Raw genomic sequence first — 17,310 nt, 5'->3', positions numbered from 1 at the left:
TTAATTTTTATTGACTCAGCTTGCAGTAAGTGTACAGAAACTATTCTTTCTAATGTGGTTCTGAAAAATACATTGGTAGCTTAGGCTGATTTGCTAGCATCAGAAAATACATGGATTGATGCATTTTCTGCATCGATTGATACCCCACCATAATTCAAATTTGTTTCGTGGTGTATTTCATCAGTTCGAACTTTCATTGTCTTACATAATATAAATTGATTTTAAATCCATGAAAAAAAATATTAAAAAGATTAACCGAAAATAACAATTCCATTTAACAAAAAACTGTTCCAATCTGTATTCATTTGTGGCAATTTTGACAATAACGGTTTGCAATAAAGTCTCATCAGTATGAACGACGTCTTTAATCACATGTAATTTAGAACACAAAAGTGGATAATGCTTTTTTGAGCAAATTAAACATTTAACGAAAGATTTACATTTCTTGCTAGTATGGTTCGTTTTCAGACAAAAAAAACAGCCTTTGTTCCTCATTATTATACCTCTTCTTTTGTTAACTGAAAGTTTTTGATCCTTCAAACAATCTTGAGTTGCATGTGATGACATGTCACAAAATGAGCAAAATATTTTATTGTTTCAAGTATGTTCTCTGTCCTTTCCAAATCCCTTTTGTGGAAGATTCAGATGCTCTTTCGATTCTACTTTAGTTTTCAGGATATCTAACAACAAATTCAAATAATTAATTTTTTTGAAACTTTTGAATCACCCCATTTTCAATTTTTTAGGTCAGAACTGCGATGTCTCTCCCAAACTGAACTGAATTTTTAGTTTGTCATAAAGAGTGAATGAAGGCATACCTGCTTTACTTCTTGAAGTCGTTTGTTTGACTACAGGATTTAGTGACTTCCTTACTCAAGCCTCGATCAGGAATTCATCTCTTGCAAAACGGTTCTTTAATTGGTCGATTGTCTTTTCGTAGTTTGGTCCAGATGGTGGATGATACTCAATCAACTTTCTTCAGCTGAACCACTTTCTGTTGCTTGAAGTAGGTACTGAAACGTATCTTCTAAGTCTATATCCTTCTAAAGCTTTCTAAATAGTCCCAAAAACCTAATCCAGTTCTTAACGTTTCCATAAAATCTTTCCAGTCGATTTTAGGTAATCCTGTCGAATAATTGGAACGACTCAGTTCATCTTCACGGGATCAATGATGCGAAATTCACATTTAGATCGGTACTTGATAAGCTAGTCTCTATAGAATTGAATTTCGTCGTACTCTTGGTCTAGTTCATCTCCTTCCACGTTTATTATTGAAGATGACTCTTTGAACTGCAAGTCTGAGGTGAATATTCGGTTGCTTTTATCTGTCTCAATAGGTATAGGAAATCTTTTTTTACTTCTTCTTTTAACTTTAATGCATCATCAGGCTCGTTTGTCGTTTCCTTGCTGTCTATCTTTTCTTAAACTGTCAATCACCAATATGTCTGGTCACATACATATTTGAGTTGGGTTTTTCAATTTTCGTGTTTTTTGTCTTTCTTTTTTCTTCTTCTCTTCGAAAATTACTTCCTTTTTGTCTTTTGACCAATATTTTTGCAATTTGCATAGGTGTTAGAGAGCTGATTAGTGTATGCGTAAAAAAACTAAATAAGGTAGGTAGGTGAGTTTACATTGTCTTCTTTCATTTTATCGCCACATCTGGGAAAAATGCAAACAATTCCTATTCATGAAATATTCAGATTAAACTTATTTTCTCCTTTGTTCATTAGTATATTCCGAAGAAATATCATACCAGATTGCTTATGAAAATACTTCGTTGACTTTTTTCCAACACGATCACAAATTTTATACACTTCATAATTATAACATATTCCTATGATTTTCAATTAACTTTTGTCGATAACCATGTCATATTTTTCATCATCAAGTATGTAAATATGAATAACTAATAATCAAACATAATCAAACATCGTACATATTTAATCAAAAGTCATACCAACTGATCTGTGGTAATGCGTCATCATTGAATTTAATGAAATTTCTGTAGGTTTTCGATCAATAATTAAATTTTCAGTAGTTGTTTACAGCTGATTCTCGGCCTCCCCCACCACTATGACGTATTAATTGCTTTTTTTATTGGTTGTTGTTTGGTGAAGTTTTTTTTGTTGTGCAGTGAAGTCAAGGCGTTGTGACCTTGAAGTGTCTGGTGCATGGATCGTTCAGATTTTTTTTTCATATGAGATTTTGTGTGTTTATGTGTGTGTGTAGGAGAATGCACGGTACAGGGTTTCATCATGTGCTTGTTTGTCTATGTACAAACATACGTCTGCATACTTCGAAGATCCTCCAAGTAATAAATGCTCCATCGGTGTTAGGGCACCAAGTTAGTAGTGGAGTGACGTCACAGCAATAACCGTTCAACGGCTAGAGAGCGACATGTTCACTCCACGACGTGTGGCAGAGTAATGCGTATTCATCGGTCTGCCCTCACCTCTCCTGAAGCGATGAAGGTTCGCTCTAGCCCCGCTATCCATGGTGACACAACGGCAGCCGAGGACTGTTTGCCTAGCGTCTACCCTCTCCGAGACCGCAACGACCACTGCTTGCTCGTACCGGCAACTGTTATCGCATCAAGTTGGGAGATGGGCTTGGCTGTGACGTCAGGCATCTCTAGTGGATAGCAACTAGCAATGTGAATCTTTCACGGTTTCATGGTGGGGGTGACTCACACTGTTTAATATAAAAGAAATGCCTGGCACACTATGAAATCAGTAGACGAATATATCTGCAGCAGTTAGCAATTGGTAGAGTGTTATTCAGTTCGTAATAGAAGGAAGACGGTGAGTGTATTTGTCTGTTGGAAATTGTTTATATTTTCATATATATTTTCATCATGTCCGTTTCAAAAGTAGACTTGAATAAAATTAATAATTTGATTGTACAGGAGGTTGAAATACTAGAGCAAAAGGCCTTATCATCATTGCCAATTGATGAAGTGTACATAATTAAAAATATGTCAACTTATTCTACACGATTTGGTAAATCAATTTTATTAACTTTGCAAGATGTGAGCAATGATAAATTATTTAAAACATGGCTACCAAAACGTATTTCGTTGCAATTCAGTGATGACGATATATCTTGTATCAACTCATCAGGTGGTAAATATACGATGATGTATTTAGGACAGAGCCAACAAAGTTTTGCTGGCATGAAAACGCGATCTCTAGTCAAATTCAATATGATTGAATAATAGTAATAATTTATAGTGAATTTCTTTAGGTCATAGCTTACAAAGTTTTTTTTGGTGTGAAAACGATAACTCTAGTCAAATTCAATATGATTGAATAATAATAGTAATTATAATGAATTTCTTATTGTTTTATTAATATTCATATATTAGATGATAATTATATGGAAATATAAACATTACTAACTTAGTTGAATACACTCACTTTGTAACTACAAGTAAAATGGGAATGTGAGTATTATATCACTGAAAAATTGGAGGTTGCTTATTGTTTTTTTTTTTGTTCGATTTCAGTTCCACCATTTAAAGATGTGGATGCAGTACGCAAGTCAAGATTGGGTCGATATTGTAGATCTCAAATCATCGGTTCAACATTTGTCGTCTAAATTGAAGGTGTTGGGTGATGGAGCCGAACATGCAAGCGTTTATGATATGAGTGTATGCTATGATGAAAAACAAATCGAATTATGCCTTCGTGATGCTGAGAACTATTGGAGTGGTGCAGAAGTTTGCAACAAATTTTTGGATAATGAATTGGAATTGTGGCAACTTTGTGAGGTTATGATTGAACTGAACCTAAGAAGATTCCTGTATAGCCTCCAACCATACTTGCCAGAATGGATTATTCATCACTTTGAATTGAATGATGAAAATCGAGAGGAAATTGAAGATGGTCGCGAAAATGATGATTATGAGGAAGAAGTTATTTTAGATAGTCTGTATGTTCCTGTGAATCATAAATAATGTCAAATAAAAAACTTTGTATTATTTTCATGTTTTATTTATTTAAATCTGATGAAATACAATAGAAAATGATTACAAAACAATAAATATGATATAAAATACAATACATGATATAAGTCAGTTACAAATAAAAAAAAAAAAAGATCATAAAACAGTACATGATAGAGTGAAAAAAAAGTGTCAATATCTGCTATGAACTGAACCATCCAATGCATTGTATGTTAAAACTGTATCATGCAAAATTAATGCATATACTTTAGTGTTGTCTGGAAACTTGGTCTTCCTCGTCTCAAACTCAATCTTTATATCAATAGTTGATGATTTTGTTGCATTCGGTTGATGGGAACAATCGATGACGAATAGTGGATTCTCTCTAAATTGTCCAATGTCCATCAGAGGTTCACTCATATCTTTATCATAATAACTTCGCTGGAAACTCTCAAAAGCATAATAAGCAGGAGCATCAAGTTTTTTATCGAAATTCAAATTCCAACGCTCATATGGATAAACTTCAGAATTCAAGTATACTCGAATACTATTGATATCAGCAGTTGTGAATTTTGTAATATCTTGTGTTCTATCTTCAGATGTGGTAGTACTTTGGAATGCGATGATGACAAAACGAGGAGTTTCCAATGCGTTAGTTGTTTTGATGGCCCATATGTCTGAAGAAGTCCCACGTAATGATGGTAGTTCATAGAGGTCCCACATACGATACGCCAACTTGATTTTGGCATTCAGACCGCTTTTGTTTATTCTACTCAAAAGTTTGAGCTTGTGTTTATCATCTGGTACAATATGCCTTATTTTCCATTCGATTTTATTTATTTCCAAATCAGCATCAACCTCACCTATATATGAGTTTTTGAATGATCGAGCGATAATCAAAATCAATTCCTGTTTGGCATTCAAGATACTTTTGTTGTAATCTTCAGCAAAACCCATCAAATATTTCAGTGGTAGTTTTCCACTAAAAACATGACTGTTTGTATCCAAGATATCTTGCTTCAATTGTGAAAGTCCCCAACCAGATGTCAATAATGTGTTAGCATGAGATTGTCCAAATGATATCATGGTTTTCATTGTAGATGTTATCCCAGGTTTTCTAACAACAGCCACTTGTTCACCTCCCATTTCATAACGAATTTCGTCAAAGAGAAATGCAATTGCATTATTCGAGAGATAGCATGTTTTCGCTACATCTTTGGGGGTGAATTTACCTTCTATGTAAATGAAGCTCTCGGCAATATCTAGTATAACATCTTGATTATTGATTGCAATTCTGATTTCATCCGAATTCCTGAATAGCGGTGATCCATAGGGCTTATATGTGTGCTCATGTAAACTTATGAGAGAATGATCGAGCACTGGTTCATTGAATATATTCAACTTTTCATTGTTTGTTTCGAGCACCATTGTTATTTTCTCACTTTCAATCCAATCGATTTCAAAAATTTAAGATCACTCACAGACAGAGCGTTATGTGCTAACTGTTTAGCATACACTTGTGGAATGAGCTTCTTTTTATGCACACCTTTCTTTTTGATAGTGCAACTCGTTTGGGATTGTTCAATGCGATTTTGTCTATTATAAATGAAACCCATAACAACAGTTATTCGATTTTCTTCAATTCCAAAATAATGAAAATCTCTTCTTCACTTCCAAAATCGATAAGGTTATTTTTTTCATCCAAAATACGCACTGTAATGTTGTGAATCAATTGACGACCTTCTGGACTGACAGGCATATATATAATACTGTGTGGTTCTTTAGTAAGATTGTAGCCAGGTTCAACATCAATATCGAATGAGAAAAGAATGTGGGATTCTTCACCATTTATATATGAACCAGATATTATATTGCAATCTAAGCGGATAAGTCTCACAGTTGTAATGTTTATTGGTAATGATGATTCATGTATCTGATTTGGTGGAAATATTTCATGAGCGAACCCCATCATTTCTGCTATTGAATTTGGATGTGTCAGATCAATTTCATATTTGGATCGCATTTCACATTTGAATGTATTATTATTGGCGTGTAGATAGAAAATATCATCTGCAACGACATCATTTGGTTTTTTATCATGAAACAATCTGAACATGATATGTTTCTGTATGACGGCATTGATCTCTTCTATTTCATAAGCACCACATGGAATTTCAATTGTCAACTTTTGGGGTATCGATGAGTTGTCATTACTGATTCTAAAACTAACTAAGTTATTAGCTTCAGTTATATTATTGATTGTATTGCATCCATAGAATCCCAAAAGTCCTAATCCATAACGACTGTTCCTATCCAATTCAATTGGTGGAAAAAAATCCGCACTCAAGACACTTGTCCCGACAGCTTGTAGCTCGAACTTTCGTGACATGACTGATGAATATTTTGAAACACATTTCAATTTATTATTGTACACAGCAACAGCACATTTGAGACAATTTACACTTTTTGGAAGGTGTTGTATTGTAATAAGTATCATTTTTATTGATACCAATATTCACATCCTCTATATTACAAATACAACACATAGATTTCCGAGGTATAGGACCGTCATTAACATCCGATTCTGAATTTTGATCGTGGTGGTGGTGCTCATAACAATATCTATGTTTCATTATATCGATGTCATCTTGCAGATGCTTAGGCAACTTTTCCCAAACATATGCAATCTCATGTGCAACACATGCAAGTATCACTTCCTTAGGCATATTTGCAAGCATCACTTTATCCATTTTTTTCAAGGTACCATATTTTGAAAACATTCTAAGTGAAAACCCCATTCCCTTGATAGCCTCCCGATCCAGTTTTGGTGTTGAATCCATTTTTATTTGGAAAATTATTTAGAGAGAAACTGCAAGCACAAGTGACCACAGAGAACTGTATTAAATTTCTGTTGTCGATCATAGTTATATTTGATTTTTACATTCGAACATTTTCGAAAGAATCGAGTCAATTCCAATGGTGGGGGTAGATCTCCAAAACTATCGAAATATGTGACTTCTTTCCCACATTTTTTATATGCCACCCAATGTGTTCCTGGTCCACTTATTCCATCTAAATTAACAATAGCTGTCTCGTTTTGTTTTGGACCTGAAGATGGTAATCTATCACGCATAAAAACACCACGAAAATGTGGAATTTTCATTTTTTGTGCATAATAACTGAGATCGAGATCAGTAAGAGGCCTCTGAGGTAGGGGTTCAATTAGTTTTTTGTTTTGTTTGTGGCTTTGTATGGTTTTAAATATAGTCCTAAACCTTTACGGTATGGTTTGAGATATATTCCACTTCCGCGTTTGCCTAATGCTACAGCCTCCATGGTTTTATTGTGACGATTGGCTTCCATTAAAGCCGCTCTGCTGGCTTTTGCCGAATTCACGGCCTTGGTAATACCAGCAGCAGCTCCCGCCAAACTTCCTAGTGCGGATAGTCCAGCAAAAATTGGTATCAATGGTAAAAGTCCACCGATCTTGGGAACAGGAATTATGCGTGGTGTGCGGATTTTCTTCTTTCCACCGGCAGCTTTAAGGTATTTACGTGCCGCCTGCAATGCCACAGTGATAGCTTTTTTGCTATTATTCGTCACAAATTGATTCCCACCAGCTTTCTTCAATACATTTCGCACTTTATGGACTATCCCAGCACCAAATGCAACTTTTTTAATTTTATTTTTCTTCGTTTGTTTCCTCTTACATTTTTTCTTATTGGTACTACAACCCATGCCCATATGTCTTTTCGCTTTCATAATGTTGGTGACAAGTAATGCAGCTGCTCTTTCCCCAATACTCGCGTCCTTCGATTTAACCCTATCCCAAGCGCTGTATTCAAGTTCTTTGTCGGCTAAATGTCTTGCTGCAAGATCGGATGGATGCTTAGAATATTGAATATCGTGTTTTTTGCATTCAATATCTAATTTATTGATTCCAGGGTCGTTACGAGCTAAACGTTGTTTCAATTTTGTACCCGGTCCACAGTATTGATAACCTCCGGTAGATGTAATTCGAAAGGAAGTTTGTTTATTAAATCATTAACAAAACCACAACCTCTTTTAATTTTACGATCACTTTCAATACGTCCGTATCGTTTGATGGTACACATTGAAATGAATAAGCTAATAACATTTATATAGTCTCCAACCACGGCACGATGCGCATTGTAAAACAGAAAGAAAAGTTTGCTGTAGATAATCTAGATGAGAAATTTGGTTGTGGATTGAATGGACAAAGGGTATTCAGACATGGTCCACTACTTCCATCATCAGTTCGAGGACTCATTATAGGACCTTCAAATTGTGGAAAGACGAATGCAATGATATCACTATTAACACATCCACAAGGACTGAGATTTAGAAATGTGTATCTCTATTCGAAATCACTCAATCAACCTAAATATCAGTACTTGCGAAGTGTTTTGGAACCTATAAAAGGATTAGGTTTTTATACATTCAGCAATAATGCAGAAATAGTGGAACCCTCCGACGCTAAGCCTAATTCTGTTTTCATTTTCGATGATGTAATATGTGAAAAGCAAGATATTATTAGATCATATTTCTGTATGGGACGTCATAAGGATGTTGATTGTTTTTATCTAGCACAGACATATTCACGGGTACCCAAACAGTTAGTGCGTGACAATACCAATTTCATTATAATGTTCAAACAAGATGAGACGAATTTACATCACATTTATTCAGATCATGTTTCACCCGATGTAACATTCAAACAATTCCAATTGATGTGTGTTAAATGCTGGGAGGACCAATATGGATTTCTAGTCATTGATAAGGATAGAAAAATAGATGAAGGTAGATATCGCAAAGGATTCGATAGTTTTATATACCCATGATCTTGTTTTTGGAACTTATTCGATCACTGAATATTGTAGTGGTCACTTCACCAACGAATTAAGCTTTAATTCAAAAAAAAGGGCATTATGAATACAAAAAAAGATCCTGAAAATAAAAACAATGAAATAAATTTGAAACGTCAACTAGTAGAGACAACAGAAGCTGTCAGGCAGAAATTCAACTCTATCAAGAATGATAATATTGAAAATCGTACGACACTTGAAAGATTGTATGAGCCCATAATGAAACCATTGAATGTTTTATCATCAAACGCTACTTCTAAATCACCAGTGTTATCACCAAATCATGGAACTGTTCAATCTACTTCAAATTATCCCATGAGTACTCCAATAGGAAGAAAACAATCTTTTGGTAGTGTATCATCTGTGAATAGTGACACGAGCACACTTCAAGACGATATGAGAACAACTCTATTCGAAACACCATCATCGTCCCACATCGATTCCTCGGATCCTGACATCTCACCTGTTATGAATGAAAGTGGTGAAGATGTTTTGATGAAACATTTGAATAATATAAAATCTAGAAATCCAGCATATGATGGAACATTTGGCGTACGTATGGATCCAATTACACAAAAGCTGAAAATGGGAAGTCTAGTGGTAAATTTCAAAGATGGAAACATTTCATTTTGGGATGCTAATAAAGTGAAAAAATATGAATGCGCAGGTAGTCCAGAATTGTATGATATGATTTTTTTGAAGAATCCACAAGATGTTGATAATGAAGAAACTCGTCAAGTATATTCCAAAATATTGAAAATAACGAATGCTCCATATAAACAATATCATCTGAAGAATGGTTTTAAAAATACAAATTCTAAAAAATTTCGTGAAGTTATCAAACCTCTATTAGACTCACGACAATATCCAATAAGAAGTAGAAGTAAAATTGGTGGAGCACTCAAACGAGTGAAAATGGAGAAAATATATAATTCTAAACCTGTGAATTATGTGTACTGGAATTCACCGAAAGAGTTAGTTGCTCGCCTACGACTATTGGTAGCTTCAAAGTCAGCCGGACATACCGGACATGATAATGAAATAATTTCAATAATTGAAGAATTACGTGAAGAAGGTATAATATATTAACATATTCACATGTAATGATCACTGTCACATCATCATTCAATGCAGTAACATTATCACCTTTTCTCTTTAATCATATTGAAATAGAATGACTAATGAAATAAGTGATGTCAAACGACAAGTTGTTAATGAATTACATAAACCTGCAAGACGTAATTTTCGTAGAAGAATAACCACCATCAAAGGTTTTGCAGATCTATGGCAAATAGATTTAGCTGAACTGCAACCTTATGCAAAAAGTAATGAAGGATACCGATATATACTTGTAGTGATAGATTGTTACTCCAAATATCTGTGGACTGTAGCAGTTAAAGATAAAACAGGTAGTACAGTAACTAATGCAATGAAACATGTACTGAAAGAAGCCAAATACTCCCCCAAACACATACAAAGCGATCAAGGGAAAGAATTTTTCAATAAAAGCTTCTCATCTCTCATGCGAGAATATAATATCAATCATTATTCAACATTTAGCACAAAGAAGGCAGCTATAGCAGAAAGAGTGATTCGTACAATAAAGGCATGGCTCTACAAGGAATTTTCGATGAGAGGTCACCACAAATGGCTTGATATTCTTCCAATTATAACTAGTAGATATAATAATAAAGTTCATCGTACAATAGGTATGGCACCCATCAATGTTGATTCAACAACAAAATTAAAATTCAAGGGTATCAATGGAATTGGAGGAAGACAAAGTAAACCCAAATTCCAATTAAATGATATTGTACGTATAAGTAAATACAAACATATTTTTGAAAAGTCTTACACTGCGAATTTTACCACGGAGCTATTCAAGATTGTTAAAATTAATAAAACCATCCCAACGACTTATAATCTTGAAGATATGAATGAACAGCCGATTAGAGGATGTTTTTACGAAGAAGAGTTATTACGAACCGAGAATCCTGACGTATATCTGATTGAGAAGGTGTTGAAGAGAAGAAAAAATAAAGTATATGTAAAGTGGTTAGGCCTTCCTAGCGAACAAAATTCTTGGATTGATGAATCAAATATGGTTTAAATGTATATAATAGTGACTTTTATGAATAAAGTAATATTAAAGTTCATTATTGTTTTCATTTCAATTATAAGTATGTGAACTGAAAAATATTGCAGCGGTAAACATTGCCCCAGCCATTCGCAATGTTCTGTGTATACCAAACCAAATTAATTGTATACTCCATTCCCGCTTATATTTTTCAACTCACGATATTGAAAACACATTATCATTCCCAAAACTAATCGCCGTCACTTTGAAATGCAGTATCCAACTCTTTTTGCCAATTATCTCTCACTGATAATGCTGTCTCATAAAGCTTAGTCGACTCCTCAAGCTCAGCCTGAGCTTGCATTCTCGAACGTTGATGGAATTGCTTATCTTTACCAATTTTTGAACGGAGTTCATCAGCATCTTTAGACATTCTAGCCAATTCAACCTTCGCTAATGCAATCTTGGCATCTAATGCTTCAAGAGTTTCATTATTAGCATTAATAGCTCGCTCACTCTTTTCAAGTTCAGCAATAGTCATCTGTGCCTTTACAAGACGGCATTTTGCTTTCCTTTTCATTTCCCCAAACCGATGGAGGGGGCTGAAAGAAGATAGCGGTTCAGCTTTCAAATCACTCTTCATTTCTTTAGGAGTACCTTTTGGCTTCCTCTTCGATCTGTCACTTTTCGTTGCGGGTTTTTTCTGTCGCACAACACTTTTGGATTCTTTCTTTTCTTTAAAGTCAGTGACAATCGATGAAGATGCCTTAGTAACCTTCCTCTTGATTGTTCTAGATTTCTTATCAACACCAAGAGGAAGGGTAGATGAAGAGTGTTTGAGTGATGATAATTGCGAAACGATCGGATTTTCAATAATAATTTGCTCATTTGGTTCTGGCACATCTGCAAAGTTAACGAAGTCGTTAATATCAAAATCATTTATCGAATCTTGACTCGATAAATGTAATACTGGAATATTTTCAAAATCAGTCTGATCGATATCAACAAGTGGTGAACCATCTTCAGCAATCAATAGCGGCATAGAGCTCATGATTATTAAGGTCTGAGGAATGATATGTGATAGCAATAGAATGTGGATAGGAAAGGTGATGATGTTACTGAGACCTCACCATTTATAGAAGAAAATAAACTAGCGCATGCGCTCTTTCATCAACTGGCACATGCGCTCTCTCACTAAACTATTCACGCATGTAACAATCTTTGTCATTTAAGAGGAAAACTTTGTGTTGCATGCATGTATTTTTAAATGTTAGAAAATAATACAAATAAATTCAAATATATATATATATTTATTAATAATAGAGGACAATAACGATAATAAAAAATGAAAAATGTTAATATGTCTCTGTGGATGTGGAACGTTCTTTGACTCTATTCCTCAATAGTTGTTGCTCGTGCGTCAAACACCAACATTGAAAAAATGGATTCTCCTATTGGGGTAGAGTTGACCAACCTTCTCACACAGATCCCAAGTACTTCTACATGCATTGCATACATGATTCCAACAATTCATGGAATATGTATCACAACGCAAACAACGTTGCAGTGGAGTTGGAACGGCAGCACAGATACCACAAATATTTCTACAGATACCTATATTGTTAAATATTATAGGTTCGGAACACTTCAGACACTGTAACTGTTGTTGACGATAATCCGATTTTGTTCGCTTCGGTGGATGAGAAGGAGGCGATAGTTGAATCCGCAACACGCAATCACTACACATACCAGTACATGGATTGATTGAATCCTTAGGTCTACTTATTTGACAAAAGTAGCACACAATAGCCCCTGCAATCATCATTGGGTAGACACACACTTTTGGTTTTTCATTCCACTCTTTTGGAAACGGCATTTTACTAATTCGATTAGAAATATAAAGAGATGACTTACAGAAACTCTGAATGCTCTCTCCTATACCTACGATCTCTATTTATACAAATCAACATCATGTGGAAGTATAGTGGGATAACTTCTCCTACTATTCCACTCTAAACGAGTCAAGTGGGAGTCGCATCACCTCCTATATAAGTTGACTTGCAAACCTAGAGTTCATTCATTCACTCTCTACAACTGTGAGCAAACAACAACAAGATGAATTCTGCAAAAATAAATGCTGCATTAAATAGAATAGCTGCTGTTGATGAAAACAATTGGATAGACGAATCAGATGATGAGGATGTCAATGTTCCGCTAGAGGAAGTAATAGTTGAAGCAGAAGATGTTGGAGTCGATGAAGATGAGATAGACGAAGTTGAAAACGAGGCCAACCAAAGCGACGAAGATGATGACGTGATGGAGTTTGAGAGGGTCATGGATGAAGAAGGAGATGATGAAGGGATAGAAGCTGACACAACTGAAGGTGATGGTGCTATGAGGATCGGTATGCGAACACTCAATGTCAGTGAGACACTGGAAGATCCCTTGGATTTGTATTGTGCATTGGATGCATACGTATTGATCAGCACAATAGATGGAGAGAACAAAAAACTATGTTGGTGCTGCTTTCGGTTTTATTCGCATAGAAACAATAATGGAGGGTGGTATGCCCATGTCAACACCCACAACACTGTCTCAATTATGGAAATGGGACAGAATTGGTGTGAAGCTTGCGAGAGGCCACTAACAAACTTCACCCGAGTATCTACATGTATTATATGTAATAATGTCCAACCTGTGGCACAATAACCGTGGACCTACTGGTCAAAAAAAAAACAACAGCCCTTTTCAGGGCTACATTATTCACACAAACAGTAGTTAGTTGTATTAGTATTCATAGATTATGTGACAAATGAATACTTTGATTAATAAAAGTCTAAGTTGGAAATTTGTTAGTCTTTGAATATCTATACATTATATGACAAATAAATTACTACTTTGACTGAAAAGTCGAAATTTGGAATTTGATAGTCATTGAATATCTATGCATATGATGAGTACTACTTTAAATGAAAGTTGAAGTTGGCATTTGTCAATCATTCATATGCATATAATGATGAATACTTTCACATACATATATTTCGTTTGAGATTATAATGTTAACATAATGTTAACAATGGTATGAATCTGTTTCTGTTTGAAAGTATAATGGTAGCTCTGAAAAGAGCTATTTTTTTTATTGTTTCAGTCTTTAATTGTAGCCCTGAAAAGGGCTGTTATTTTTTTATTAATCCATGCAATGATATGGACTAACGCTCCTCATCATCAGAAACAATAATTATGGTATCGTCATCTGAATCAGATGATATACTAATGATATCATCCTCATAGTAGTCATCTGAATCAGATGATATACTCATGATGTCGTCGTCGTCATAATCAGCTGAATCAGATGATATACTAATCACATCATCCGCATTATTATCGTCAACAGCATCTATGTCGTCCTGAATACCTTGTTCCACTCGTTCTGCGAAATCATCAGGAAGATCATAGATTCGCTGCAGAAATTGAGCGAAGGTTGTACTCAAATGATCAGACGTTGAATCTATTTCATGTACTTGGATGGGTCCTGTACTCGACATTGTGGAAGAATGATATAGAACTGGGATTGTTGCTATATTTATATTGGAAGAAATGAAATGGAGGGGGTGAAATGTAGAACAGTGTTTGAGATTCGAAAACATCAAGAATGAAACTCTGAGCGATTATTAGGAGAAATTCTAGTGATTATTATGGAAAAAAAAACTAATAAGAGGGAGAGGAAGGGAGGAAGACACTGCCCCAGCCTCGCAGTGCCTCGTGTACACCAACCAAAAAGTGTGTACTCCGTGGAAGGAAAGGAAAGGAAATGATGGACGAGTAGATGATTATATGTCATCATCGGAATTGAGGACATCATCATCGATTAGGATTGGGGATGGCGGAGGACTATCCTCGATGAGGATAGGGGATGGTGGAGGACGTCTAACGTCAAGCTCGTCATCAGCATCATCACCAGAGTCGTCGTCGTCATCATCGTCGTCGTCGCTACTCATTGGGACAATGTCATCATAAGCAGGGTCCCACCATCCGTCAGGATCTGGATATTCCGAGTCATCCAAGTGTCCTTCGTCACTGCCAGTGACATGCTGAACTTGCATCCTGATGTCGTGATCCCGGTATTCGTATGGCGGACTGTGGGGTTCCGTGGTGGAAGAGACAACCTGTACCTGGCTGTTATCCCAGTAATTGAAGTTGTACCCCTGATCCGGGCAGCTATAGGGTTCGGAGGTTGAATCGGGTTCCATCTCGATGCTAGCTGATCAACTGAATGTTTCATCAGATGATTTCTACTTTTATACTTTCGAGAGGGAGTGGGAGAGGAGTGGAACATTGAGTAGGGGTAAATTGTAGTGTGACATAAGACATATTCAATGAGTAGGGGTAAATTGCAAAGTGACATAAGACATATTCAATGAAAGAGATACTTGAATGGATAAAATACAAATGAAATATACTTGTCGATTTCACTATGAAACATGTCTATTTTTTTATTTTTTAAATTTTCTTCACATGAAATTATTTACAAGTGATTAGAGAACACAAAAATTGATGTGAGGTATTTGTCTAGAAGAACTTGGAATTGAAATAAAAAAATAATAATGATAATAAGAGGAAGTGAAGAAAAATGCTCCAACCATCGCATTGTTCAATGTGTACCAAACCAAAAAACAGTGTACACCCTTTATTTCACTTCCTTTTCCTTTATTCAATATAAACTTAACAAATATAAACTTAAAACTACCATAATTAAATACTCCTAACTAACCTAAAACTAATCTTACATTTACACTTCATCTACAAAAAGAGTGTCCATAACTGTCACTACTTTTTTGTACAGCTCTATCGAAGAGGTCTTTGCTTTACACCTTTCCTGCAGAGATGCATAATTCCGATCTATTTCGGCCATTTCCTTTTGGAGTTCCCTCCGTCGGTTATCCATTTCAGCCATTTGTCGCTTCATGGTAACCAACTCGGCCTCGCTAGATCGGGCAGCTCGTTCTGCTTTCTTGCATCTCTGCAGAAAAACACTCATCTTTTCACTAACCTCTCCGATAGGCTGTGGCACCAACACCTCAGGATCCGCCGGTGTCGCTGGCAGCGGTGGTAGTCGCGTCACCAACGGCGACAATATCACCAACTCCGGAGAAGGACTCCTCGGAATTTCCACTGCTGCTGGTGCTGCTGCTGGTGTGGAGGCCCTCTTACGAGAGGTCGAAAAACTACCTGCATAAGGATTAGTCCTATTGCAAGTAGCTCGGTACTTTGAAATAGGACCAACCTTTGCTGCAGGTCGTTGGCAAACCTTCTTCACAGCCCTGACTTCCTCCTCCTCCTCGAATAAGTCAGGGCTAGAAGATCTGCACCTAACTCGCGAACGCGAAGTGGTTGGCTGGTCAACCGTCACCGCTCTCGAAGATGCTGCCTCCTCCTGGTCAGCGGACACCGGCAGAATAGACGCCACAGCATTATTCACCTCCTGTGTATTGGTTGCCATTCTGAAAAAGAAGAAATAATACAAAGTTAGTTGATATAAAAAATAACATTCCTAATTTACTTACTCAAATATCAAGTTGGTCGTTGGAACGTACTGCCTTGTTGTGGAGTGGACTGCTCTCGATGAGATGACTTCTCGAACTGAATGTTGTGGAGTGCTCTCCGGAGGGTATCGACTTCGATGCGTGAGCGGTGGGAAAATGGTGGGAGCGCACATGCGCGATGAGGGTAGGGGTGTACATGCGCAAATGTTGGGAGTCGGGGGGGGGGCTTCGGGGAGGGGAGGGGCGGGGCTTCGGAAAGGGGGCGGGGCTTCGGAAAGGGGCGGGGTATCCGAAAAGTTGGTGCGCGGGGGGGGGGGGGGGGGGGGGGGGGGGGGGGGGGGGGGGGGGCGTGGCCCTAACGGGCCCCGCCCACTGCCTGGGCTCCGCCCAGGTGGGTGGGGCCTCCGGCCCCAGGTAGGCGGGACATCTGGAGAGACATCTACGCCCTCTTCGCGCGCGCGTTCGTAACATAATATGCAACCGAACACCTAACCTAACGTATTAACGTATTAACGTAACCTAACCTAGTACGCTAACCTACCGCTATGCAACCGAACACCTAACCTATCGTATGTATTAACGTAACCTAACCTAGTACGCTAACCTACCGCTATGCAACCGAACACCTAACCTAACCTAACCTAACCTAACCTAACCTAACCTAACCTAACCTAACCTACAGTAACTATTAACCTAACCTAACGAGGGAATACTAACCTAACACCTAACCTAACGTAAGTATGCAGCTAACCTAACGTAGCTATTAACCTAACCTAACGAGGGAATACATTCACCATGTTGGTTCCATTAATACATCATCAGTTGGTTTTGGTTTTGGTTGTATTATTCTATGATTTGGAT

At 36.7% G+C, this 17,310-nt stretch overlaps 2 protein-coding genes across 6 annotated transcripts in view; both read right to left on the bottom strand.

Annotated features, from left to right (window-relative positions):
- Positions 1-17,310, bottom strand: part of LOC111513297 (uncharacterized) — a 472,097-nt gene that overhangs the window by 407,792 nt on the left and 46,995 nt on the right. The gene's annotated exons all lie outside the window — the stretch shown is intronic.
- LOC141481661 (uncharacterized) lies at positions 14,731-16,667 on the bottom strand. The gene is made up of 2 exons (XM_074173605.1): positions 16,471-16,667; positions 14,731-16,407 (listed from the first exon to the last, which is right to left on the bottom strand). The coding sequence occupies exons 1-2, from the start codon at positions 16,620-16,622 to the stop codon at positions 15,696-15,698; spliced, it is 864 nt and encodes a 287-aa protein (XP_074029706.1). The 5' UTR covers positions 16,623-16,667; the 3' UTR covers positions 14,731-15,695.

Source organism: Leptinotarsa decemlineata, unplaced genomic scaffold (assembly GCF_025532065.1).
Source record: "Leptinotarsa decemlineata unplaced genomic scaffold, Ldec_3_MD MMD2_tig00000251_RagTag_RagTag, whole genome shotgun sequence".
Taxonomy (NCBI): Eukaryota; Metazoa; Arthropoda; class Insecta; order Coleoptera; family Chrysomelidae; genus Leptinotarsa; species Leptinotarsa decemlineata.
The sequence above is the reverse complement of the archived record's forward strand: the minus strand, read 5'-3'. Positions and strand labels throughout refer to the sequence as shown.

Coding starts and splice junctions, on each gene's coding strand:
- LOC141481661 (XM_074173605.1), bottom strand. CDS start 16,622: ATGTGCGCTCCCACCATTTTCCCACCGCTCACGCATCGAAGTCGATAC. Junction 16,408..16,470: donor ACGACCAACTTGATATTTGA/GTAAGTAAATTA, acceptor CTTCTTTTTCAG/AATGGCAACCAATACACAGG.